Genomic DNA, 25261 nt, shown 5'->3' with positions numbered 1-25261 from the left:
GGATGTTTAAACAGATAACACTTAAGAATTACTGTCATGAGCTTGCATTGTATAACTGTTTATTGGATTTCCTCCTTCATATTTACTGCAGATGTGTTTGTCTTTAAAGTCGAAGTCACTTCTGCTTTGTGGAGATGTTATGTATGCTCATTTTTCTTTCAGCTTACTGATTTGTGTTAATACTAGTTTTGTTCATTTTGCTCTAAAGATACCGTAAGAAGTTGAAACTGTTTTGCTGCTTTGTCCCCCTAAATTTCATAGCATCTTCATATTCCAGTTCCTGCAATGTTTAGACAGAATAGAGCATCCATCTTTGCAAGTTTTCCCTGAATCATTTTCTACCTCTTGGCTAAAAGCCTGTCAGTCCAGTGCAAGTGTTTAAAGGAATTGCCCTGTGAGTGCTTAAGTAAAAAAATTTCTGCTGCATTTATGAATCTGAAGGCCAAAATTTGTATTCAGCACTCTGATCAGAGATGAGCAAGAAGGAAAAATAGATTAATTTGTAAATACTGGGTTGAATTCACATGAATGTGATTCAGTAACTCCACTTTTTATCTCTAGGCATCAGTATGCTTTTGATTAGAAGTCAGGACAATGAGATTTATGAATTGCATTTGTGTAGTATCTGGAGGAAAATTTGAGGTTCTTTACCTGACTGTACTTAAATCCATCTTTGTTTTCTCATCCTTGTGATCTAAAGATTTAAATAATCTTTTAAAAGAAAAGAATTTATGTAAAACGTACAGAAGCAGGATGCCCTTGAGGTGTTGCTTTTATAAACTGATTTGTTTATTATTGTGTTTTGTCTTGTTTTTTCCCTTTTATCCTTCAAGACCCAATTGTTATTATAATACTCTCAACAATTAACCTTAAATTGATGAGGCCTGACAAACTGTCTTCCAGGTAACCTGTTTTCTGGAAATTCACTCAGGAATTATTTTAGCTACTGCGTACATTGTAATTGCATAAGTGCACACCAGTACATAACTTATAAACTTCCAGATAGTATGTATTGACCTAATTTATTCTCAGTTGGATCTCATTACTGGTGATTCATGCATCTTCATTTTAGGTGATTTAGTGCTTCAAAAATAAGACTAGTGAATTAGATTACCTTTTGTATGTATTTGAACACAACTGTGGGAAGTATCAAAACTATAGTAATTCTACATTTTTATTCTTTCAGAAAAGAGACATCAGTTGATTGATGGAACTGTTAACTGTTTTCTTAACTTGCAAGGTACAAATTCGGCTTAAGGAAGATTAAGGTTCTGTTTTCTTGTACATATAATTTGGGCATGTAAATGGTGTGAAAAACTGATTAGTGTGCTTGTTTAGGATTTGAGTCATGCTTTGCATAATCCCCATGATTGACTAGTAGCTACCGAGGTCAAGTCTATGTGTTAACACAGCGGGACCAATTCTGCAACAATATCCTTTGTTTTTGCCATTAGAACTGCTGTGTATGTTAATTTATCCATCCTCATGAAATACTTCTCAACTAGAGTCAGGGTATCCTCAACTGACTTTTAAAAGTTACAGATGAAGCAGTTTGCTTCCATTGTGACTCTGGGTTGGTTTTGGTGTGTTCTGCTCTCTGAACTTTCAGTAATTACAGGGCTGGTACTGTCGTGCACCTTGGCATGTCCCTTAGCCTGTACATGCTGTGAAGGAAAGCAGCTTTAAGGGATTGGTTTCCTAGTCTCTTGTGGCTCAGCAGGAGTTCTTGTCTAAGCATTGTAGCTGTGTAGTCTGTGCTGTAAGCTCTTGGCTCTGAACAGCTTGCTGTTCCACCTGCCCGTTGTGGAACTATATGGGAAGCAAGTATTGTATTCCAGCCAGTTTGTGCCTGCTTAGAGTGGAAAATGTGCACACACCTGTAGGCAGTGCAAAATGCTGGGCCTCTAGATACAGCAGTAGTGAATTTTGTGATATTAGATGAAAGATAATAAATTTCCGCAGTAGTGTAGCCATGGAATCCAAGGAGTTCTAAATGATTGTGTGTTCATGCTTCTCAAGACAATTATTTCAGGTATTTTATAGACTTTCCAAGGCTACCTGTGTAACTGTAAAGGCTAGAAGCTTCAACTTTTCAAAATGAGAATGGAAATTTCTGTTATCCATTTTTTGTATTTATAAGAGGACTCTGTAGTAAAATTTATAGTTGGCCAATAACTGCTAATTATTGAGTGTTACACCTCTATTCACCAGACATTCACGAAGTGTTACATAAACATAAATTATTAATTTAGAAATTGTAGAAAACATTGTATGTATTGATGATGGCTCTCCAGTCTGCTCACCTGTGTTACATTTGAATTTGCATTTGAAGAGAGAAGTGATGCAAAGCCTTCTGCTCAAGCAAATTAAATTCTTAAAATTCTTATCTTCTATTTCAGATTTTCAGATACTGTCGTTATTCCACAGGGGTTTTAATGGCAGCTTATTCTGGTAGGATGTTCCTCCATTACTGCACTTCATCTCCTGCCTCCTGGGAAAAGGAGAGATGTCTAGAACTGCGTAGAGCTTGATTGCTGTCAGGTTTTCTTTGAGAATTCTTGTGGTAGTCTGCCTTTCAGAGTATGATGTTTGTTTGTGTGTTGGTTTAGACTGGACGGGGCAGGGAGTGAGATACAAACCCTGGGGTTGAGATAAGGAAAGATTTAATACAACAGTGTAACAAATGATCAAACAATAACAATAATAATAACCAGTAAAAACAATGAACAGGACGAGATATACAGAGATATACCACAAGAATACATCAGCAAAGGGGAGCGAGGACGAACAAAAGCCGTCCCTGCTCTTCCCGCGCTTGGGTGCCCAGACCTGATGTCAGCATGGTATTGAATACCCCAGCTAGAGCTCCCTCCACACTGCTGGGGAAACTTAACCCTATCCTAGCTGAACCAGGACAGTTTGTCATTTACAAAAAATAACTTTTACAAAAGATCCCCTACTGTGAGTGTAGATAGGAAGTTTCAGCTGGCTCTTGTAGTCAGTGGAAACTCTTCTAAAATAAAAGGAGTCTGCAGCATTACTACAGTGAACAGAACTGCGTTGTGATTATACAATGGAAGTTTATTGTAGTATCTCTTAAATCACAGCAGGTTAAGTCACCTATCTTACTGTTCTCTAAATTTGTCCTATCTTCAGAAAGAGTGTGATGTGACAGATGCAATATTGGATACTACAATATATCAGATGTGACAGCAATCCCTTCCTGTAAGCATATGTGTTATTTAATGAATGGTAATGTCAGTTAAAAACTGTCCACATACAAAGTAGCCAGATAGTGGAGCTGACTTCTGGTTTTGTAGTGGTCGTTGTTTTGCCTCTTTTCAGAGAAATGAACTACTGTTTAGAAAGAGGTGAAAAAAGAAAGGTGTGGTTATTAAATATTCAAAATAATACAAAAAAACCCCTTCCAAACCACCAAAGCTTTTTTACCCTGAACTTGACACTTTATATGTCTTTAAAGATACATGTTCTATTTCCTTGCTTGTGAAAACTAAGACTTACTTAAGAAAGATACAGGAAACTGTTGGAGTTTAGTAGTGCATAGAGGTATACATATATGCTGATCTGTTGTACTGCTCTAGAGTGCTATTAGAAGTTGAGCTAACAAGTGAAAATCTTACTGGAATATCTATATTATGTGCCACCCACAATTGCACTGAGGTTGAGATAAGCATGATCTAAACTTGGGAGTTTGAGTAGCTAATACATTACTTGAACACCAATTCAGTTGGTATCTCTTTCGTTTCTGTTTTTGAACATGGCACTACATTCTCTGCAGCTAAGAGTTCAATTGAGTGGTAATGTTGGAAAGGCTTTTGAAGCTTATTAGTAATAGATGTGTTACAGGGGCTACATCATGCAGCACCTTCACGCGAAGTCTTTGTGAATCTTTACTTAGACTTCAGCCACCTTTCGATTACTGCTGCTGTGATCATAAGCCACAAGCGAGAAAAGCATTGTTGACTCAGACTGTATTTGCCTTCTAGTAGACTCAGACTGTATTTGCCTTGGGTATTGAAGTTCAGATATATAGAATCTTTTCACTGTTGAACACAAGAATCCTGAAATGGAAAGAGGGTTTTCTGTCACTAATCATGTTAGTATGAATATAATAGGTGCTTTACAAAAATCTTACAGATGCTTATCATAATCCTAAAAGGGGGTTTTTCAATGCTGTTTTGTGTTTCACAAAAATAACTTCCAACTTCTTGGATTTGTAGTGATGTAAAGAGGAAAGAGTTTAAGCCCTATTACTAGAGGAGTATTTTTGGATAATTGTGCTACTTAGTTTTCCATCCTGTTCTTTCTAGTATGTTGTAAATAATGAAGACATGCATGCTTTGCAATAACTTTAGACTTTGCTACAAACCATTCAGAATGCCGCTGGGAGTAGATATGTAACAGTTCCATTTTATGAAGGTCAGATTAATTTATGTTTACATGGTACCACAGTGGGACTGTGTAAAGACCTGAACTAAGCACATTCCAGGGAAATGTCATGTAGACATATCTGTGGTATGTTAAGTGTTTTAATATTAGAATTTGAGACATGATGATTCACACTCTTGCATTTAAGCTACTGTTTCTCTTGATATTGAGATCTGGAAATTGAGTACAGTAATTCTTTTACCTGTGCAGCTGGGGAAGAAGGAAAAGATGTGATGGCTTAAAAGATAATTGATTATGTTTTCTTTCTTGTAGAAAATGCCAGAAGCCTCAGAAGACCATAATCATTGGAAGGCCTGTTGACTTCCATTTTCTGGTAATCTGGAACATCATCAGTCTGGCATGGCGCAGGGCAGTCAACAACTCGATGTGCAGGTACTCCATGATCTCCGACAACGTTTCCCTGAGATACCTGAAGGGGTGGTGTCTCAGTGCATGCTTCAGGTATGGTAGAGAGTTTTATTTAAGAGACTGTGTATTTTTGAACTGTAAAAATTCTTTTTAGTAGCATATAGGGAGCATAGATTTTCATGCTTCTGGTTTTGTTGTGAAAGGGTGGAAGACGCCACTACTTGCATTTTTGTCCTGTCTTTTATGTACAAAGATTTTATTATTCTTCACTTCTGTTTGTGGGTTTTTTTCATGGACTAGTCTTTCTTGTCTGTGTGATCTGTGACTGTATGCATACAGGGAATAAGGAGAGTGGGTAATGGGATGATTATTGATGATGACTGCATAAATAACATACATATACTGGAGGAGATTTTAGCAAACAATGACTTCAAAGATAAGGAACTGGCCTTAGCTAGGAATCTAAAGGGTTTCTGTCTTCATGGCATCTTTATTTGCCACAGCTGTCCAGAGGTTTATTTTTACTCTCTGTTTCCAAGTCAGGTGGCAGTTCTTTTTTTCTTTTCCACTTCTTCCTTCCACCTTTATATAAAATCACAAATTGGAAGTGATAGTAAGTGACCACGCATTTCCATTAACCTTTTGCAGTACGTGATCTAGATTTAAACCAGTGTGAGCTTTGGACCTAGCAAAAATTTAGGGTCATGTGAAATGACAAATACATCCTATACCCTGAGAAAATCAAGTTAGGGCTTGTCCTATCTATGTTCTCTCTACCTCCACCCTGATGAAGTGACCTGAGGATGCTCTTTGTGAAGTCCTGTTTAGCTGGCAAGTGGCTGATGGTAGTAGCAGTTAACTTCTTTGAGACTGCTGTCTTGGTGCTGTGGTGCTGGTTATTATTACAGAGTCTGATTCCCACATGTTCTGGTTTAAAATTTTTCTGTGATACATCTGGATATTCCCGTTGACTTTTGGGGTCCAGGAGGGGAGCTTGGCATGAAGGGGAAGTAGTTGGAGAGAAGTATCTGTGGAGTGAGAGCCATGCATAATTAAGTGTTGGACTCTTTTGTCATGTTCAGTAGTAAGTCTTCATGTGAGAAGATGCTTAGTATGTGTGTTTGATAATGAAATTGTATCTAATTTTGTGAAGGTAATTAAGACTGACTAGGTATCAGTCTTTTAGAAAAGAAGTATAACTGTGACTTTTCAACCATTGAATAGGCTTTTGAAAATTGTATTGAAGGCCATGAGTATTAATACATATACAAACTTTATATAGTGATAGTGTTTAAAATAAAAATGAAACCATTATTAAGGTATATTTCTTAGAATGATAATCTTAGCACACTAAGGAAGGCAGGGGGGTGTGTGTGTATATATATAAATATGTACATACTTTTCTAGTAGTAGATGCTGTATGTCACAGAAGGGATCAGTCTTGGATCACATGTAACAGATTTAGGGTGCTGAGGGCCAGATGTAATTGAACTTAAAGTGAAATTTTTTTCTTTAACTACTGTTGAAATTAAAAACTGAACCACAGCTGGTACAGGCTGTTATATGAGAAACTGGGGAGGAAAAAAAACATCCACAATCTGGCATGCTTTCTAGTGATTTTACTCTTTTGGAAAAGCTATCATTCATGTCACTCTTTCAGCAAGACTAGATTAAGCTGAAATGAGTGAAGAGGGGAAGAAGGGAAAGGGAATTCCCCATTATACTTTTGATTTGCTTCATAATATATTGTCTGTATAGTTTCAGCTAGCTGCTGGTACCACAGAAAAAATCAAATGTTTACAGGGGTTATTTGGTTTCTCACTGATGTATGCATAAACCTTTTTTAGCCTTGACCCTGAAATTCTTAAAGGCAGCTGAAATTATGTCAGAATTGTAAGGTACTTTATGGAATTGCCAGTAATTTTTCAAGCGATACTTATTCTGACTTCATTTTTAAGGCACTAAATTCTCTTCTATTAAGTGAAGCTGGTTGGGCTTTTAAACTTTCAGGTAAGGAGAAATACCCAGGTCAACAGTAAAATAAAGGTGAAAACAGTAAATATTTGGATACACATTAAAATGTTATCTGCATTTTTGTTTTGACTTCCCAGAGTTTGCAATTTTGATCTAGTTTGATTTGAATGCTGTTGTTAGAAGTAGATAATTGTACATACCCGTTCCTTGCAGAAGATGCCAAGAAGTCTAACCATTGCTTTCCCCAAAACTGGACTTGATTTTTTTTTTCAATATGTTGTACTGTACCTAGTGTTACTGTAGGATTTTGCTGGATGCAGTGTGAGCTATGGACTACTTGCTTATCCTATGACTTAGTAGGTAGTACCTTTATTTCAAAATTTGTGTCTCTAGTTGTGTTCAAGCTAGGTTTAATTGCAGCTTCAGCTGAATGCTTGTTGAATGCTGAGCAGTGGCTTTATTTCTTTTGCTATTTGACAATAACAGGTGTTCATTCTTACTCCTAGAACAACAACAACCTAGATGCCTGTTGTCGAGCCCTCGCCCAGGAGAGCAACAAATACTTATATATGGAGTACCATAGCCCCGATGACAGCAGAATGAATAGAAATAGCCTTTTGCACATTAATCTGGGTATTCATCCTCATACCAGCTATCATGCAGGGGATGGAGCTCAACTTAATGGTGGTCGTACACTGGTACACAGTTCAAGTGATGGACATATTGATCCACAACGCACAGCAGGTAAACAGCTGATATGCTTAGTTCAAGAACCACATTCTGCTCCCGCTGTTGTGGCAGCTTCTCCTAGTTACAATCCATTTTTCATGAATGACCAGAATAGAAATGCAGCTACTCCTCCTCCACAGCCACCTCCACAGCCATCTTCCATACAACCAGGAATGAACACGTCTGCTATGCAAGGCCCTCCTCCCACGTATATGCACATACCTCGGTACAGTACAAATCCCATTACTGTTACAGTATCACAAAACCTCCCCTCTGGACAGAGCGTACCCAGAGCTCTACAAATTCTTCCACAGATTCCAAGCAATCTTTATGGGACTCCTGGCTCTATTTATATACGACAGACATCTCAGAGTTCTTCAGGACGACAGACTCCTCAGAATACACAGTGGCATTCATCGCCACAGGGCCCAGTTCCACATTATACTCCCCGTCCTCTACCTGTGTATCCCCATCAACAGAACTACCAACCTTCTCAGTATTCTCCTAAACAACCCCAGATCCCTCAGTCAGCTTTTCGATCACCACCGGCATCCCAGTGTCCCTCTCCCTTTGGCTCTCCTCAACACCAAGTTCAGCCTCCTCAGTTGGGCCATCAGAGTTCACACGTTTTCATGCCTCCTAGTCCTTCAACTGTCCCACCCCATCCATATCAGCAAGCATCCCAGACTTTTCAAAAACAAGGCGGTCACTCTGTATCATATCTTCCTCCTTTTGCTGGACCTAGTTTATCCAAAGGTTCCATGAATAAAATAGAAATTACAGTTGAGCCACCACAGAGACCTGGGACTGCAATGAACAGAAGTCCTTCACCGATAAGTAATCAACCATCTCAGCGAAACCAGCACCCGCTGTATACAACCACTACTCCTCCTTCAAGCTCTCCATCAAGAGGTATGTCGGGTCAACCCAAACCTCCATTTAGTGTTAATCCAGTATATATTACCTACACTCAACCAACTGGACCTACAGGTGCACCAACACAGTCTCCTCGGGTAATGGTATCTCAGCCGAACCCAACTATTTTTAAAATCACAGTAGGTCGAGCACCGACTGAGAATCTTTTAAATTTAGTGGACCAAGAAGAGCGTTCTGCAGCACCAGAACCTATTCAGCCTATTTCTGTAATCCCAGGATCTGGAGGAGAAAAAGGAAGCCATAAGTATCAGAGAAGTTCTAGTTCTGGATCAGACGACTATGCTTACACACAAGGTAAATGTTTCACCCTGCAAATTGTATTATTGTAAAATGCATTTTCATCTTGATTTTTCTACTTGCTAAGTGAGAATTTTTGGACCTGTACAGAGAACAATAGAAATTACACCAAAAATCATCTAATGAGAAAGTTTGTTCTGATTTCTAAAAAATTTTGCCAAATTTCTGTCTAATGCATAAAGTATGTCTGAGGTTCTTGGAGTTGCTATGCTTTTGATGTTAGGGGAATTTCTTAAAAGAAGACACCGCAGCTAACAAGAGTAAGTGGTTTGTTCATATACTGTGTGTTGAGTTTGTAAATTCTGCGTTGAAGAACTGTGTCATAAATTTACATGGGGATTTTATTATTTTCTGTATTTTTTCCATACTCTGATGCTTTATAAAGCCTGAAGCACTAACATGCAGGGAATTTGAACCCAATTTGTTTGGTTTAGATTGAAGAATAGTAAGTGAAAGAGGAGAATTAGGATTCCTGCTAAGATTACTTTGGGTGTCATTACAAATCATTTTTGTTTGAAGGGTACTGAAATAATTATTTTGAAGAAATTTATCAAAGGTATGCTTCTTCCACTTAGAGCTCTCAAAGAAGAGGAAGAGATTGGCAGACAAATGTTAGAATTCGTGTCCTGCTTCATAGGAATAGAACATAGTTAGTCTTAATACTACATATAAATGAAGAATTAAGTAATTTAGTAAAAAAAAAAAAAAGGTGATGTCTAACCTTCAGCTGAAAACTTCTCAGAGTAATCAGCTTTATAGATTTGAAACATTTGAAATTGAGCAGATGCATCAGTCTGCAAACATTCAAACCAATCATTTGGGGTAATAACAGAATGATAATCGGCAGTAATTACTTAAAGATTTTGCTTTGTTTCTGGATTTGTGTTTGGAAAAGAGAGTCTTTTCCTCCATTGCTCCTTCTAGCCTTCCTTTCATTTTAGAGAGCTGAGATAGCGGTTATAATGCAGCCCTGTAGCTCTTGATTTCTTATTTTGCTTTGTGTCTTTTGAGCTATTCCAGCTCATCAGCAAAGAGCTGTTCTGTACCTGGTAGATGCAGTTGGAAATGTTATTTAGAGAAGTCACACTAGTAGGTCTGTAAGTCCTAGGCCATAGGCTTTGCTTGGTAGCGTTCCTATTACAGCTTCACTAAAGATTGTCAGTTATAAGTAGCTTCACATAACTGAGAAAAACATATTCTGAAAAGTAAAAATCTGGTTTTGCCTTTATCTTTGACTAGACTTGTGTATTTGGAAAACAAAACGAATAAAACTAGTTAGTATGTTGGTTTGGGGGCATCTGCTTTTGTGGCAATAACCTATCACAGCTGGGACTTGGATATTGCTGCACTCTGAACTGTTGATCGAAATAAATTGTAGAAGAATAAACATTACATTTTTTTACTACTACAAAGGAGTCCTAAAGAAGAGTATATTTAACAGCTTAGTATAGGGAACAAGTTTTTTTTAATTTTCTTTTAAATATGAACCATTGTGAAGAGCATTACCGAAAATCCATTCCGGTGTCTGTACTTCCACTGTTTTTTTTGTAGTGTGAGTCATGTTTGATGAGTTGTACTAGAATATAATGTAAAGCTGTGTAATGTAGTCATATCAGATGTTAAGTTGGAGGACTCACAGCGGCAAGGTTTGATAGTAAAAGTGGAAAATCATAAAGCCTAGTACTTTTTTTTTTTTAAATTTTGTGATCTCTTAAACTCTTACTTGGATGACTTATCCTATTTCAAAAAGTAGAGAACAGTTTTGTTCAGTAATACTGGTGCCTGTATTATAAAAATATCTCATGTTATTCTTGGGTAGGATTTTCAGTGTTTATTCTTCAGCTGTGAATTGGTGGATCCATACAAAATCAAAAGTATAGTTCTGTATTTTTTGCACAGAATACTGACACCTGATAGAGAACATCATTATTTTTATGCTCCTGACTGTTGTAGGGTTTTTATTTTTGTCCTCCACCAGTAACCTGTGTCATGTTGTTGCTTATTTTTCAAACTTTTTTTTTAGCTATTATGTAAATATTCTTGAGATACTTGTGTTTTTTCTTCACCTGTGTTGGATAGGGGTGAAGAAAAGGGCAGGTGCTAGCTGGTGCTTTGTATCAAATAGCATTTTGTGGATTGTACATATCTTCATACATTTGAACAGTTTGCTGGAACATTGTGTTATTAGCAGTGAGCTTGTCTGAATACCCACAGCAAATTTCTCTTATTTTTCTCTGTCCTAGTAGACATTAATCAGGTAAAACCAGACAGATAAGAAAGTGCTAAGTATGACACTAGGTGCCTTGGCCAGTTTTGCATCATGATGAAATACTGAGAAGCGCTCTTCTTGCAGAAAGTAAATATTATTTTCTAGCTAGTGAAAACTCTTTCTTTGGCTGGGAGCCCAACATCAGCTTTTAACCGAGAGTCCTAAATTTTAGTAGCATGACAAATATATGAAAGAATGATTAACAGCAGAGAGAGGTTAGAGGACAGCAAATCGGCTCTATTGTAGAGTTAAAGACTGAAGCGCCTGAGCTTTCCTTACTTTTTTATTTTCTGGCTTATCTAGTCTGGTTTATTGAAGTTCTGTAGTTTTGCCTTTGAGCACTGAGGAACTTAGAATATTGAGAATTACAGTACTCTCTGAAAAGATAAGACTACTTAAAGTTATTACAGCATAATCTGTAATTGAAGTGGAAAAAAAACAGTTTAGGGCTGACATTTAGCTAATGTCTCAAGGCTAGTATGTCACCTGATGTTGAGCAGCGGATGGGGAGTGTGTGTTCCCTTCTTACCTCTGGTATTTTTATTTTATTTTTTGTCAGTACAGTATTAATATAACTAGGTCTCTGTTTAATCCTGAGAAGCTGTCTCCTTGCACAGGTGCCTTTGTACAAGAAAGAACAAATGCAAAAAAAGAAGCTTTGACCAAAATGGTAATATCAACTTCGCAAATGTCTAAAATGTGTTTTTATTCTGGAAGAACTTTGTTCTAAATTGTAGTTCATTTGGCATGAAAGCATCTTCACACTGTTATTTGGCTGCATATTTATGATCACTTAATTTTTTTCCCAGGAAGATCACTCATGAATCTTATGCATAAGTTAAGAATTCTGTTTTCCAGGTTTGTGTGTGTTAGTAACTATTTATTCCATGTAAAACATTAGCCTTGCTGTTACATCAACGAGCAAGGATGGAGAGATTAGCAAAGGAACTGAAACTTGAGAAAGAAGAGCTCGAACGCCTGAAGTCTGAAGTCAATGGTATGGAGCACGATCTAATGCAGAGACGGCTTCGAAGAGTTAGCTGTACAACTGCAATTCCAACAGTAAGCAATTTGTTAGTATTTTAATTCAAGATACAAATCTATTTTTTTTATATTATGATGAACTAAAGTATTATACAAAAAATATTCTTGGGTATAAAGTCATCTATCTTTTGGAGATTATTGTTTAAGTTCTTGGCTTGTCGTAAGTCAGTTCTTATAATTTAAGAAACAGATATGTGTCCAGATAGTGTTCATAACAGAATTTCTGAAACTTATATATATATGTTCTTTTTTGGATCACAGGACTGAATAGATAGTTACTTTCCTAACAACCTATAAAAGTGTATGTCAGTTTAAAGGGCCTGAGCCATATACAGCTTGGTGTTCATGCAGCAAAGTTTCACATTTTTTTAAAAAGGTAATTTGTTTTTTGAGTAGCTGCATGTCATAGACAATCTATTTCCCATTTGGTATGTGCAGGATGTGCCAAGTAACTTTCCAGTGGCAGTGTTGGCTCAAAGAGTTGGCACCTCTCTCTCCTCTTTTCCTTGTTGATTCTTCCTGTCTGTGTGTGACTTCCACCTGCAAAGTGGCTCTAGCCCAAATGCCTGTATGGCTCTGATAAGAGAATTCATCTGACTGAAAAATAACTTCCACTTTGTGCTGTTGTTAACCAGATCAGTTCAGACTTACTGTGTTGACATAAACAATGCATGTGATTGTAGGCTGGGAGGCATAGTAGGGGCTGTTAGGTGCTCAACTAGTGTGGCTGCTTTATGTCTCACCTGCATTGTGGCAGGTGTGTCCTGGGAGGAATACAGAGGCACTGTGCGAGCATGCAAGGATGAGAGGTTGGGAAAGTCAAAGCCCGATCAGAGTTGAATCTGGCATGAGATGTCAAAGACAAAAAGAAGGGCTTCTGTTAGTACATAGGTGACAAAAGGAAGGCTACCAAAAATGTGTGCCTGTTGCTCAATGAGATGGGGAACCTGGTTACACAGGGCATGGAAAAGGCTGAGGTACTGAATGCCACCTTTGCTTCAGTCTTTACAGGCCTTCAGGAATCCTGAGTCACAGAGACCTCAGGAAAAATGAAGCAAGGACAGTATACCCTAGGTGGAAGAGGATCGAGTCAGGGAATACTTAAGCAAAGCAGACATACATGAGTTCATAGTTCTGGATGGGATGCACCCATGAGTGCTGAGGGAGCTGGCAGATATCATTGCGAGGCCACTTGAGATAATCTGTGATTGATTATGGTGTTTGGGAAAAGTGCCTGAAGACTAGAGGAGGGGAAGTGGTACTCCAGTCTTCAAGAAGGAGGACCCAGGGAACTACAAGTGGTCAGCCTCATCTTGATCCTTGGGAAGGTGATGGAACAGCTGATCCTGGAAACCATTTCTAAGCACATGAAGGACGAGAAAGTGATCAGCCATAGTCAGCATGAATTCACCAAGGGGAAGTCAAGCATGATCAATCTGATAAACTTCTAGGATGAAGAGAGTGTCCTGGTAAATGTGGGGAGAGTGATTATTGACTACCTAGACTTTGGTAAGGCTTTCAACATTGTTTCCTCTAAAATCTTCATAGAGAAGCTGATGACATATGGGCTGGATGAGCAGACAGTGAGGTGGATTGAAAATTGGCTGAATAACCAGGCCAAGATTGTGGTAGTCTGTGGCACAAAGTCTGGTTGGAGACCATTAACTAGTCGTGTACCACAGAGGAGTCAATATTGGGTCTGAAATCATTTAAATATCTTCCTTAATGATCTGGATGATGGGGCAGAGTACCCTCAGCAAGTTTGCTGATGATACAAACTGGGAGAGTTGTGCTGCCATTTGGAGGGACTTCAAGCTGGAGAAATGGGCTGGCAGGAACCTCATGCCATTCAGTAAGCGGAAGTACTAAGTCCTGCACTCAGGAACGAGCAACCCCATGCACCAATACAAGCTGGGGGCCGACCAGCTCAAAAGCAGTTTTGCAGAAAAGACCCTGGTGGTCCTGGTGGAGACCAAGCTGAAAATGAGCCAGCAGTGTGGTAAAGAAGGCTAATGATATCCTGGGCTGCATTATGAGTGTTGCCAGAAAGGGGACAGAGGTTACCCTTGTCCTATATTTGGCAGTAGTGAGGCCACACTTGCAGTATGGTGTCCAGGAGTGGGCTCTCCAGTACAAGAGAGAGACGTGGTCATATTGGAGAGATGACTGAAGGGCTGCAAAGGTGACTAAGCATCTCTCCTGTGAGGGCAGGCTGGGAGAGCTGGGACTGTTCAGCCTGGAGAAGAGAAAGCTCAGGGAGGATCTTATCAATGTATATAAATACCTGAAGGGAGAGTGCAAAGAGGATGGAGCCAGACTCCTGGCCAGTGACAAACTGAAATACAAGAGGGTCCTTCTGGACATCAGGAACCACCTTTTTTGTTGTGTGGTTCACTGAGCACTGGCACAGATTGCCCAGGGAGGTTGTGGAGTCTTCATCTGTGGAGATACTCAAAAGCTGTCTGCCATCTGGGCAGAGGAGTTGGACCAGATGACCTCCAGAGGTCCCTTCCAACCTCAGACATTCTGTGATTTTGTGACTTTGTGATGCTGGAATGTATCCTAGGATAAGATTGTTATTCGTACATATGTGTTAATAATCACTGCTGCTAGCATTGAGAAAGCTTAGTATTTCAGTAACTTGGGGTTTCTTAACAATATGGAAATATATGGACTTAAATAACTGTTCTATGGAAATATATGGACTTAAATAACTGTTCTATTAAGAATAATTACTGTCTTGGAGCAGTGAATGATTTAAATGTACTGGGCTAGAAAGTTTGGCATGTTTGAGCTTCTTGGAGTGTTGCAAAAAAATGAACTTCTGACCTTGTTTGGTTAAATCATATAATAATTAATGTGAGCTGCAGCTCTTTCCTGATCATCTTGATGTAAACTTGTATAGCAAGTCACCACTTTATACAGGTTTATAAGGTGTATGGTTTTATAAACTTGAGCTCAGTTATGTCTTCTTACTAATTAATTTTAATACTGAGTAACTTGTTCGTTTTTGTTGGTTTGGTTTGTTTTCCTCCTCAAATAGAAGAATGTTTTTTGAGGGAATACATTGGGTAGGGGGAATGGGACAGGCTGTGGAATCTTGGCTGTGTTTTTCAGTGCCTTATCTGTACTCAATTTCAAATAAAGCTGTTAACAAAGACATAGCAATGTTATTTCTATGTCAGATAAGGTGCTGACTTTCCCACAATTACTGTATTGGGTTTTTTCTTTCTAGCCTGAGGAAATGACCAGGTTGAGAAGCCTCAACAGACAGCTCCAGATAAATGTTGACTGTACACTGAAAGAAGTTGATCTCCTTCAATCTAGAGGTATAGAATTGATATTTTTTAAAAACAAAACAAAACAAATTTAATTTATATATAGGTGGGAGTGTTGAGGGTAGGAAGGCTCTACAGAGGGATCTGGACAGCTTTGACTCGATGGGCTGAGGGCAACTGTATAAGATTCAACTAGGCAAAGTGCCAGGTCCTGCACTTGGGTCACAACAACCCGATGCAACGCTACAGGCATGGGGAAGAGTGGCTGAAAAGCTACCTGGCAGAAAAGGAGCTGGGGGTGCTGGGCGACAGCCAGCTGAGTGTGAGCCAGCAGTGTACCCAGGTGGCCAGGAAGGCCAACAGCATCCTGACTTGTATCAGAAATAATGTGGCCAGCAGGACTAGGGAAGGGATCGTCCCCCTGTACTTGGCACTGCTGAGGCTGCACCTCAAATATCATGTTCAGTTTTGAGTCCCTCACTACGAGAAAGACATTGAGGTGCTGGAGCATGACCAAAGAAGGGCAAGAGACCTGGTCAAGGGTCTAGAGCACAAGTCTTGTGAGGAGCAGCTGAGGGAACTGGAGAAAAGGAGGCTCAGACCTCACTATCTGTGACTACCTGAAAGGAGGTTGTAGAGAGGTGGATGTCAGTCTCTTTTCCCAAGTAACAAGCAATAGCGTAAGAGGAAATGGCTTCACATTGCTCCAGGGAAGGTTTAGATTGGATATTAGGAAAAATGTCTTCAGTGAGAGGACAAGTATTGGTACAGGCTGCCCAGGGAAGTGGTTGAGTCACCATCCCTGGAGGTATTAAAGGATGTGTGGATGTGGCACTTAAAGAGGACGTGGTTTAGTGGTGGGTTAACGGTTGGACTTGATGATCTTAAGGATCTTTTCCAACCTAACTGATTCTGTGGTTCTATTATGTTCTTAAATGTGGATGCTTGGACTCTTTGAAGTTAAATTTTGATTATCAATATCAATTTTCCTCTAAAAGGTATCTTTTTCAGTTGCAACCTGATAAACTTGACTTGTTAATATTTCTGTTGGCCAAGTTATATTACATTACCAAGGAAGTGGCAACTTAAAACTTACTTTGTTAAGAGCTAATTAGAAAGAACCCAACTCCTTAGTGAAGATTCTTAAATTTTTAACTTTTTGCTGACAAAGGTTCTGATCAAGTAATACAAAACAGAGCTACGGTTTGCAGCCAGGAAATTGTCAAACAGAAATCTACTGAGGTCTTTAAAAGCCCTCTTTCTGTGACAAAAAATTGACATAGATACAATCAAATAGATTAGAATACACATAGTATATCCTTTTTTACCAAGAAAGTATCCTACAGAAAGGTTTGTTTTCATATTTTTAGAGCAATACAGAATGTTGAACTAGGGTGGGTTTTTCAATATGGGATTAGCCTGCTGCAAATCAACACAAAACTGAAAATGCGTGACGAAAGACTACTCAGGAAGAAGCTAATGTATAATGTCATAATAAAAAGATGTATAAAATCTGAAGCCTCTAGATGTTCATATCGCTGGCATAGGGATGTAAATAACCTTTGAGTTACGCTTTCTTTCTTACTTTTGTTTTCTGACAGGGAACTTTGATCCGAAAGCCACATGTAACTTCTATGATAACATAGAGCCTGGTCCTGTTGTGCCACCAAAGCCATATAAAAAGGGTAGGTCAACAAATAAGCACTGTTACCTAAGATGCACTGAGAAAGCTTTTTTTTTTCCTGCCCCTCTCTTCTTTTTTTAAAAACCACTGTCATGACAGGACACAATTCTAACTATTATAACTTTTCTTTCTATATAAGCCAAACCAAAACATTTTTATAGAAGAGTAGTAATCCTGGCTACAACTTGTTTTCCTCAGGCAGGTTGTTGAGAAATTAATATGTTGTTTGTAAATACTGTTATTCACTATTAGAAAAAGAGTTGAAAGTATACCAACATTTATGTGTTGACATGAGCTTCCTAATTCTGTTTTTTAACTTCTAGGTTAAAACCTCTGTCAGGTTTGCTTAGGTCTCTTCTTACATGTTGTTGTTAGGATTTTGTAGTTTAGCTGGGATCTGTTATTGCAAGTTTAGTTGGTCACAGCAGCTTTTTAAAATTTATATTTTTAATTATATTTTAACCTGACTGGTCATACTTTACCTATTTTTTGTGCAGAGTATGAATTTCACAGTAGCCCTGAAGTTTTAGCACAATAAGAGCTTCAGACATTTTAAGGACCAAGACAGCAGAATTTCCTCACATAGGTCTAAAGAGATAACAGTGTCCCACTTGTACGAGTTCACTTCTAGTTTCTAAGATTTTCTGTGTTTAATTGTATAGTATCTAGGATTCATGTCCACCTTAGGACACATAAGTTTTATGTGAGCACAGGAGCTATTTATTTAGTCTCACTTTTTGTCCAGTGGAGATTCAGTCAGTACTTCCCAGAGTGACTCAATTCATCCTAAGTAGACACCTAGTCGCCACGTATCTCAGTTGCTCTCTGAACTCCCATGAATTCAGTGGTGATTTTGAAGCAGAATCCTACTTTTTGTCTCTGGTATCTTTGGACCTTTTTTTTTTTTTTTTTTTTTTTATCTGTTAAAAGAATAGTTTTAAATATTAATGGAAGTTTTTAAATGCATTGAGTCTTTCTGCTGAAATAGCCAATCTGTGGTCCTGTGCTCTGATACAGGATAAACAGTGATCTTTTTTCTAAAATTTAAAAGAAAGAGAAGGCCCAGAACTACTGATCATCGTTCAAATAAACCAAAAGGGCAGTACTGGGATGAGTTCCCTGCATAGGTGGTAGTGTTCAGGAAAGACAGTAGCAGCAGGTGAACAGTGGCATGAAGGCAGCTGCCTGGATTCATGTTAAATTGCAGTGATCACGTGATTGATTTAAAGCACTGACACTTCATGATGTCTGTGGAAATTATCTTAATTACACTAGTCTATTTGATTTATTATTTCAAAGCAAAATGACGAATGTGCAAAACTTGCATGAAATAAGTTATTCTATTTGGCAATTGAAAATACAGTGTCTTTAAGGATTTTAACAACTTTTATGACCAGCTTCCCAGTTTTGTCTGTCAATTTATTAGAGGTCAGTTTTAGGGCTAATGTACTGAGCTTAACTTTTAACATGGAGTTGTCAAAATACTTTTTTCTGAAGAAATTTCATTTCCTTAATTCTCAGCTGTTGAAGGTGTGGGCAGACAGATATGGTCAGACAAGGATCTGCTCAGTGCTGCCACCTGGCTAGTCAACAGGAATGCAGTCTAGTGCCCACACTACTTGCTTGCTTAGAAGGAATTTGTTGAGGCCAAGCACTGTTAATGTGACTGTGCAACTTCTGGACTGGAGAGGGTTTACATCCAAGCAAGGAGGTCACTTATTTTCTTCAAGTATGTTTCTGAAGACAAACTTAAGGACTGTTTGGACTAACTTTTGTCATTAGCCGTGATCTGGTAGATTTCTTAACAGATGACAGCAGCGTGTACACTTTGAATTACAAATTGCAGTCCTTTTTTTACAATGTAAATTCTATTTTAATTAAGCTGTTCTACACACGTTTGTTTATCAGATGGGTATCTTGACCTTACCTTCTAGGTATGTGTGCTAATGCTTCAGATATTAACATTTTGTAAAATGCTGTGTTTCCACATTGTCACTTCTAGTAGATAACCTGAAGTGTTGAGGTGGTGGTAAGAGACATAGGAAAACCTAGTCTTTCCATGGGTTAATACCTAATATATGATTTGCATACATGCTGATTTTATGAACGAAAAGAGACTTAAGTGCTGCTTCACATGCACACATCCCTGCTGCAAAGCCTTAAGGAATCAGAACAACCATCTTGTTTTGAAACAGGCCTACCATTTTATTTTTGTATTGTATTTTCTTCAGCCTGAGTAAATGCTAGAAGAAGATGCAGAAAATGTATCATCTGTCAGACTGTTTGAAGGAACTAAGTTAAAAGTAGCCTTTCAGTTCAGGTAAAGTAGGGTTATTGGAATTTAGAATTTGGTAATGGACTGCTGTACATAAACCTATGAAGTCATTCATTAACAGGATGGTGTTGCAGTTCCGGTAACAAACTTTTCAGTACGTTTTAAGCTATTAAACCTTTAGCAGTTCAGTGACCTAACACTGGTGACTTCTCTTTTTGTTTTTAATGTAGTATGGTAAGTGATTCTTTACAGAAGTGAAATACTTTAAATACTCAGATTTCATAAGCTGAATTAGAACTGCTTTAGCAAAAGACCTTTAATGTTACCAAAGTAGGAAGGTTTCCACATGCATTTTTAGATAGAATGTTTAATGAGGTGAAAAAACAGTAGTATGATCTTGCCTATCATCCTTCTCTTCCAAAATAAGAAAAATTGTTTTCCTTTTGCTTTTTTTAGAGCATCAAAACAGCTCCAAACAGACTCCACGGACTCAGCCAAGAGATGAAGACTTTGAAGGGGCTCCATGGAATTGTGATAGCTGCACCTTTCTAAATCACCCAGCACTAAATCGCTGTGAGCAGTGTGAAATGCCACGATACACCTGAAAATCAGGAAGGGGCTGCATTGAGTTGAAAACAGGCTCTCAAGCCAACAGCTGTAGGAGAAGGAAACATGGGGAACCTTTCAGTCCATCTGCCCGGCCTTTGCCAGTCAACAATCTTCATATTGCAAGGGGTGGGAGTAATGTGTTCAGATGTTTCTGCTTGTGCTACACTATAAATAAATAAAGGGTAAAATTCTTTCTTATCCCATTGCTTTGAGCAAAGCAGAAAACGAAACCTGAAAAAGTAAAAGGATTAATTTTGGGAAGAATGTATACAGGAAAGCAAATAACTACTGGTATTTAGTCCTGTGGTTATAGTTACTGCTTAGTGGCTCAAAAAACCCCCCAATAAACTGTTTTGTTTTGGGTTTTTTTTTAAGAAATTGTAGGACTCTTAGTAATGGTGTGAAATGTTACACTTAACCAGAAAAACTGAAGAGCCAGAGCTGACTTAACCTGGCCACTGCTAGCTGGAAAACAAAGGATCCCTGTGCTTCTAGATTGTAAGCTACTGAAAAAGAAGACAGGTAAATTCAAGGAATTTTTGCAATGTATCAAAAGCAAGGAGAAGGGTATTTGTAACTGCTGCTTTTTTTCAGGGTAACTTATGTCTACAAAAAATTGCTGTTTGAAATAGTAACCTAAGGTGACTAAATGAGATGCCGTATGAGTGTTACAGAGAGTTTAATCAGAGGTAATTTTTTACAATCCCTTTTGCTTGTACAGTGCTCACCTGGCTGTGTCAACACTGGTAATAAACTAAGAATGAATTCTACCATACTACGGATGAAAATACTGCTGCATGCTTTCAATAGGCCGTCGTGTTTCAAAGCTAAAAGTATGCTTTTATATACAACAATCTTCTAAGCCTGTGCTGTGTGGCAGCACAGTGACGTATGCCAAACACAGACTACTCCAAATTTCATTTGAAAACTTGAGCTCAGCCATGGTTGTGTATGAGAAGAGTTTGTACCCAGTTCCTTAGGCCTTTTCAGCTTCCAATTTGTGAAGAATTCATGATGTTTACAGCACAGAAGGTACTTTGTGCCCCAGTTCAAAGTTAGCTGAAAAATAATGAATCAGCTCTTCAGTAAAGGTTTATTTGCACATTGTTAATAAACCAGCCTGTATAAAATAGCAGATGCCAGATCTTGAAAAATTACACACTGCATTCTTTTTATTTTGTTCAGGAAATATTTGCTGTAGGTTGAAGAACACAAGACTTGCAACTGAAAATCATACTGGTACTTTTATGCATATGTTATACTGTATTATAAAGGTGATGTTCAATTTGTTTGAATGTTTCAGGTTGCTGTAATAAAGCACTCAATACTTGTGAAATCAAACTTGGGTTTGGGCAGCTGAATGATTATGTTACACAACTGTGCGACTGAGTAGGATGTTCTTGTGTACTGATCAGAAGCTGGTACAGTGCATTTGAGTTTTTATGGTATAACTTTGTCAAGATTGAGATGCAACAAAGCACATCAGCTGAGTTATGGTAATTGGCTTTGCATCTGTGAGGCAAAATGTGCTAGCTAAACCTTACCAGAAGAGATTTAAACTACTTCGTTTTACATTGTTCTTAGCTCATGGCAGCCACATCCATATGGTCAATTACCACAATTCACTTGATGTGTGATAACATGTTAAGTTGTGGTAGAACAATCATGCGTCTGAATCCTTATTTTAAATCAAGCGTCGTTTGTAAGGGGTGGGTGGAGAAAAACTCATCTTGACTGCATTGCTCAATCTGGTGTCTTCTCTCCCTGCAGTTTATAAAGATAACAGTAAAAACCAAACTGTGATCTTAGATGAGGAACCAATATTTTATCTGGCATTTTTCAATATGTTCTTGCACTAATTAAATCTTCAGCATAATTTTAAATAAGCTAAGAGATTCCAGCAATCAATTGTATATCACTGATGAGCAAGTTAAAGTCAAAAGCATCAGAGCTAGTCCCTCCCCTCCCTATTACTATGTGGGGAGCTTATCACATGTGCAGAGGCATAAAAAAGTTACTGTCAAATGAAGTTAGAAGGCAGATAAGAATTTTATTCATGTAAGTGGACAGTTTTGACAAAACTGAGATAAATGGAAAACCTAAGCAGAAGCATAATACCTAGGATAAGCAGTACCATTGCTGTTGTCAGCTGTATAATGAACTCCTCAAAACAATACCAGTAACTTCATGACTTTTCTATCATGATGCCTTTGCCTCTGTATTAGTTCAATTTTCTGTTCATTTGTACTTCTATTGAAGTTCTAGAAGCATTTGTTTTTGCTGGAATTACAAAATGATAGCAACTGAAATGTCAGTCAGCAAATGTGAGTAGGTGTGTCATGCATCAATAGAGTTGTGCCATTTTCAGACAGAATAGATGCTGCTTTTGAAGGAGGGGGAAATGCACGCAGTCCAATAATTCCCTGAACTGTAATAACCATAAATAGAAACTTGCTAATCTTAGTCATAGCCTCACCAGAGAAGGATAAGGAAGGCTGCCATGACAGCAAGATACTTTTTGGAAGACTGAGTGAGTGCCATTAATTGCCATTGAATTCCCTCATACCAATAATTTTACTCCAGTTTTTTAATTACTCTTATTTGTTGCTTCTACAAAAAAAAACCCAAACCTTGTAAATGCCCGTACTCAGACGTTAATAGCAAAGACTTTACGTGGTGCTTGAATATTTCTAGTTTGTTAGAATGTAAATTGTATTTTGAATATTGGAAGATCCTTTTTCCTTATGAAAGCAGGTGATGCCATTCATACCCCAACTGAATTGCAGATTATGCCAAAAAGATTGGTTTATGTAATATTTATTAAATGCACATAAAACCCTAATGTCAGCTGGCATACAAAATGCACTGTATTGTATAAAACGTGTGTGTGTGTGTGAGAGAGAGAGAGAGAATGGTGGGATGCTGATGCCATTGTGTTGAGTTAATGCACTACTTGTGTTTTCTTTTTTTCCTTAATGACCGAGCTTTCCCTCAACCATGCTACTAGATTGGTAGAGTTTGTAACTGACTTGGACATTCAGATATTCAAAATAATTTCACTGTTTATTGCAATTTTATAAAGCTTATTTTATATTTACTGTGCCGTTAAGATGAATTCCCTTTAATTATAGAATACTACTGTAGTTCTTTCAAAGTTTATTTAGAGTGGAGCTTGTGGAAAATGATTCAGAATATAGTAAACCAAAAGAAATCCTGAACTTTGGATCTACTTCTGATTTGATGTAATTATTAGTCCTGTTTGGGTGAAGAGGACAGGGGTGGGAAATCAAGCAAAAGGAAGTACTTTGTAAAATGTAGTCTTAGATCAGATTGAATTGTGTATCTGTGTGTCTGTAGTATGTGTGTGTTTCCCTTGAAAAATGGGAGGTGTGGTGAAAAGATGTAATAATTCTTAAAAGAGCTGGTCTCAGTACTTTCTGATTATGATATGCTACTAAATCACTTTTTAAAACAAACAAACCTTTTCTTTCAGTTACTTTATCCCAGTTATACATCTCTCATTTCAATTTCTCGATACTTTTACATTTAATGATTGTAAAACCCTTTGAAACTGAAATAAAAATACCTGAGTTGAAATGGGGACAAAACAAAATTAAAACAATAAAGAATGTTTTAAAAAAGAATGTGAGAATATTACATGTATCAAAACAAGTTTGTCATCAGGGTGATAGTTTTTGTTTTAAAATTCAGTGATATACCCTAGAATGTGAAAATTACTATCCTGACAAGAAGTGAACAGTTGGAAATAAACAATTCATCAGCTTGTTTTGTACCACAGAATTTGTGTTCTGTACTACAGTGATTCTAAATCCCGTAAAGATGACATGAACAGATATCACATCTCATAGTCAGTACTGTCTCTATGTGCTGCTGCATTTGCTTTTGTTTCAAAATGTCAATATTATCTGAAGCTAGACATGACTGAATTTTGCCAGATTTCTTCAGTTTGGGGCTTTCATTGCTCTTTTTGTCCATAAATATTAATGCAAATATTTTTCTTGGTTTTGAATAATCAGAAATCAATGGAGTTAATGCAATATTATAATCCTGGATTTTCAGTACCTTTGAAACTGATTTTAAAAAAATGTGTTCTTGAAACTTATTTATTTATGGTGGCACCAGTGTATCTAATCCATATTTCCTGCTGTGTGAAACCCTGTTAAATTTTTTCATTAAAAAAAGAAGACACGATCTTGTTTAATCCTGTATATATGGTGTCTACATTCTAGATTTGTGTATGCTGTGAATGAACTTATTACTAAGAGATGAAATTGTATAAAAGCATTCAGAGGCTATGCATGCATGGTACCTCCAGAAAGTGCATACTCCAAGTTGCAGATTCCTGCAAAAATAAATTAATAAAACTAAGCAAACATAACATCCTGCATTTGTTCTTGTATGTAGTAGGAAACATTTAAAAAATACAGCCTTTTTGCTTTCATAGTCTGATTGTTTCTGATCTTCCACTTGAACCCATCGTTATTGCAGATTTGATTCAGGGGCTTTTGGGGTTTTATTTTTTGGTGGTTCTCATTAGGCAATTGGTGAATGTTGAACTGGGGTCCAAATCCCGTTCCTGTGAATGTGGACAGCTTGTATGAGCAGGAGTGCCATATAGATGATGGATATTCTGTGCAGCTTCTGCTGTGGAAACAGGACATCGGATGTTCAGAGTGTGTAGTTGAGCTCATCGTTTTTATTTTTAAGTGGAAAGTTGTTGAAGGAGTCACTTTCCCTACTATAGCAGATGGTCACCTTTTGTTTGTAGCCTTGATTGCAGGCATTCCTGCTTATCCTCAGTAGTACTATCTGGATTGCAAAAGTCCATCCTCTGCTATAACCTCTTACAAAAAGGTGCTGCTCTGGGAGAGGGGGGAGAATTTGAGTAAATCAGTACACAGGCAATTTATTAGTATATCTTCTCAATTCTCTTGATTGTAGCAGCTCACCACCATCAGCTGTATTTTGTTCATGTACAGTTTCAGTCATTGAACACATTCTGGTCTAACAAATCTACCACAACTTTGGTTTCGAACTTTTGTCATCAAACGTATAAGAATTTAGGTTTAATAAATTTAATTCCTTTTGCTGAATTGAATTTTTATAAATTTAAGGATAGGTTTATATTTTAATCAAGCATTTGATTCTTTCACTTTAGAAATCATTGCAATTGAAACTTTTGATTATTTAAAAAAACAAAAAAACAAAAAACAACCAAGTTTCAAAGCTTTCAAGTTTCACGATGGTAAGGTACCTGTAAAATACATTATGCTAATGGCAAACACCCAAAGGCAAAAGACACTAGTTCTGAGAGCTGGCAGTGGCCA

General features: G+C 37.7%; 1 protein-coding gene across 1 annotated transcript in view; it reads left to right on the top strand.

Annotated features, from left to right (window-relative positions):
• The window catches only part of TAB3 (TGF-beta activated kinase 1 (MAP3K7) binding protein 3), a 36071-nt gene extending 11759 nt beyond the window's left edge, over nt 1-24312 (top strand). The window contains exons 2-7 of the mRNA XM_026848596.1: nt 4723-4911; nt 7299-8751; nt 11925-12085; nt 15303-15396; nt 16947-17030; nt 19761-24312. Of these exons, the coding sequence (XP_026704397.1) occupies nt 4810-4911; nt 7299-8751; nt 11925-12085; nt 15303-15396; nt 16947-17030; nt 19761-19909 (2043 nt within the window). The 5' untranslated portion in view covers nt 4723-4809 and the 3' untranslated portion in view covers nt 19910-24312. The remainder of the gene's footprint in view (nt 1-4722; nt 4912-7298; nt 8752-11924; nt 12086-15302; nt 15397-16946; nt 17031-19760) is intronic.
• The last annotated feature ends 949 nt before the right edge of the window (nt 24313-25261 follow it).

Source organism: Athene cunicularia (assembly GCF_003259725.1).
Source record: "Athene cunicularia isolate RWA chromosome 1 unlocalized genomic scaffold, athCun1 chr1_part1, whole genome shotgun sequence".
Lineage (NCBI taxonomy): Eukaryota > Metazoa > Chordata > Aves > Strigiformes > Strigidae > Athene > Athene cunicularia.
This window is presented reverse-complemented; position numbering and strand designations above follow the sequence as displayed.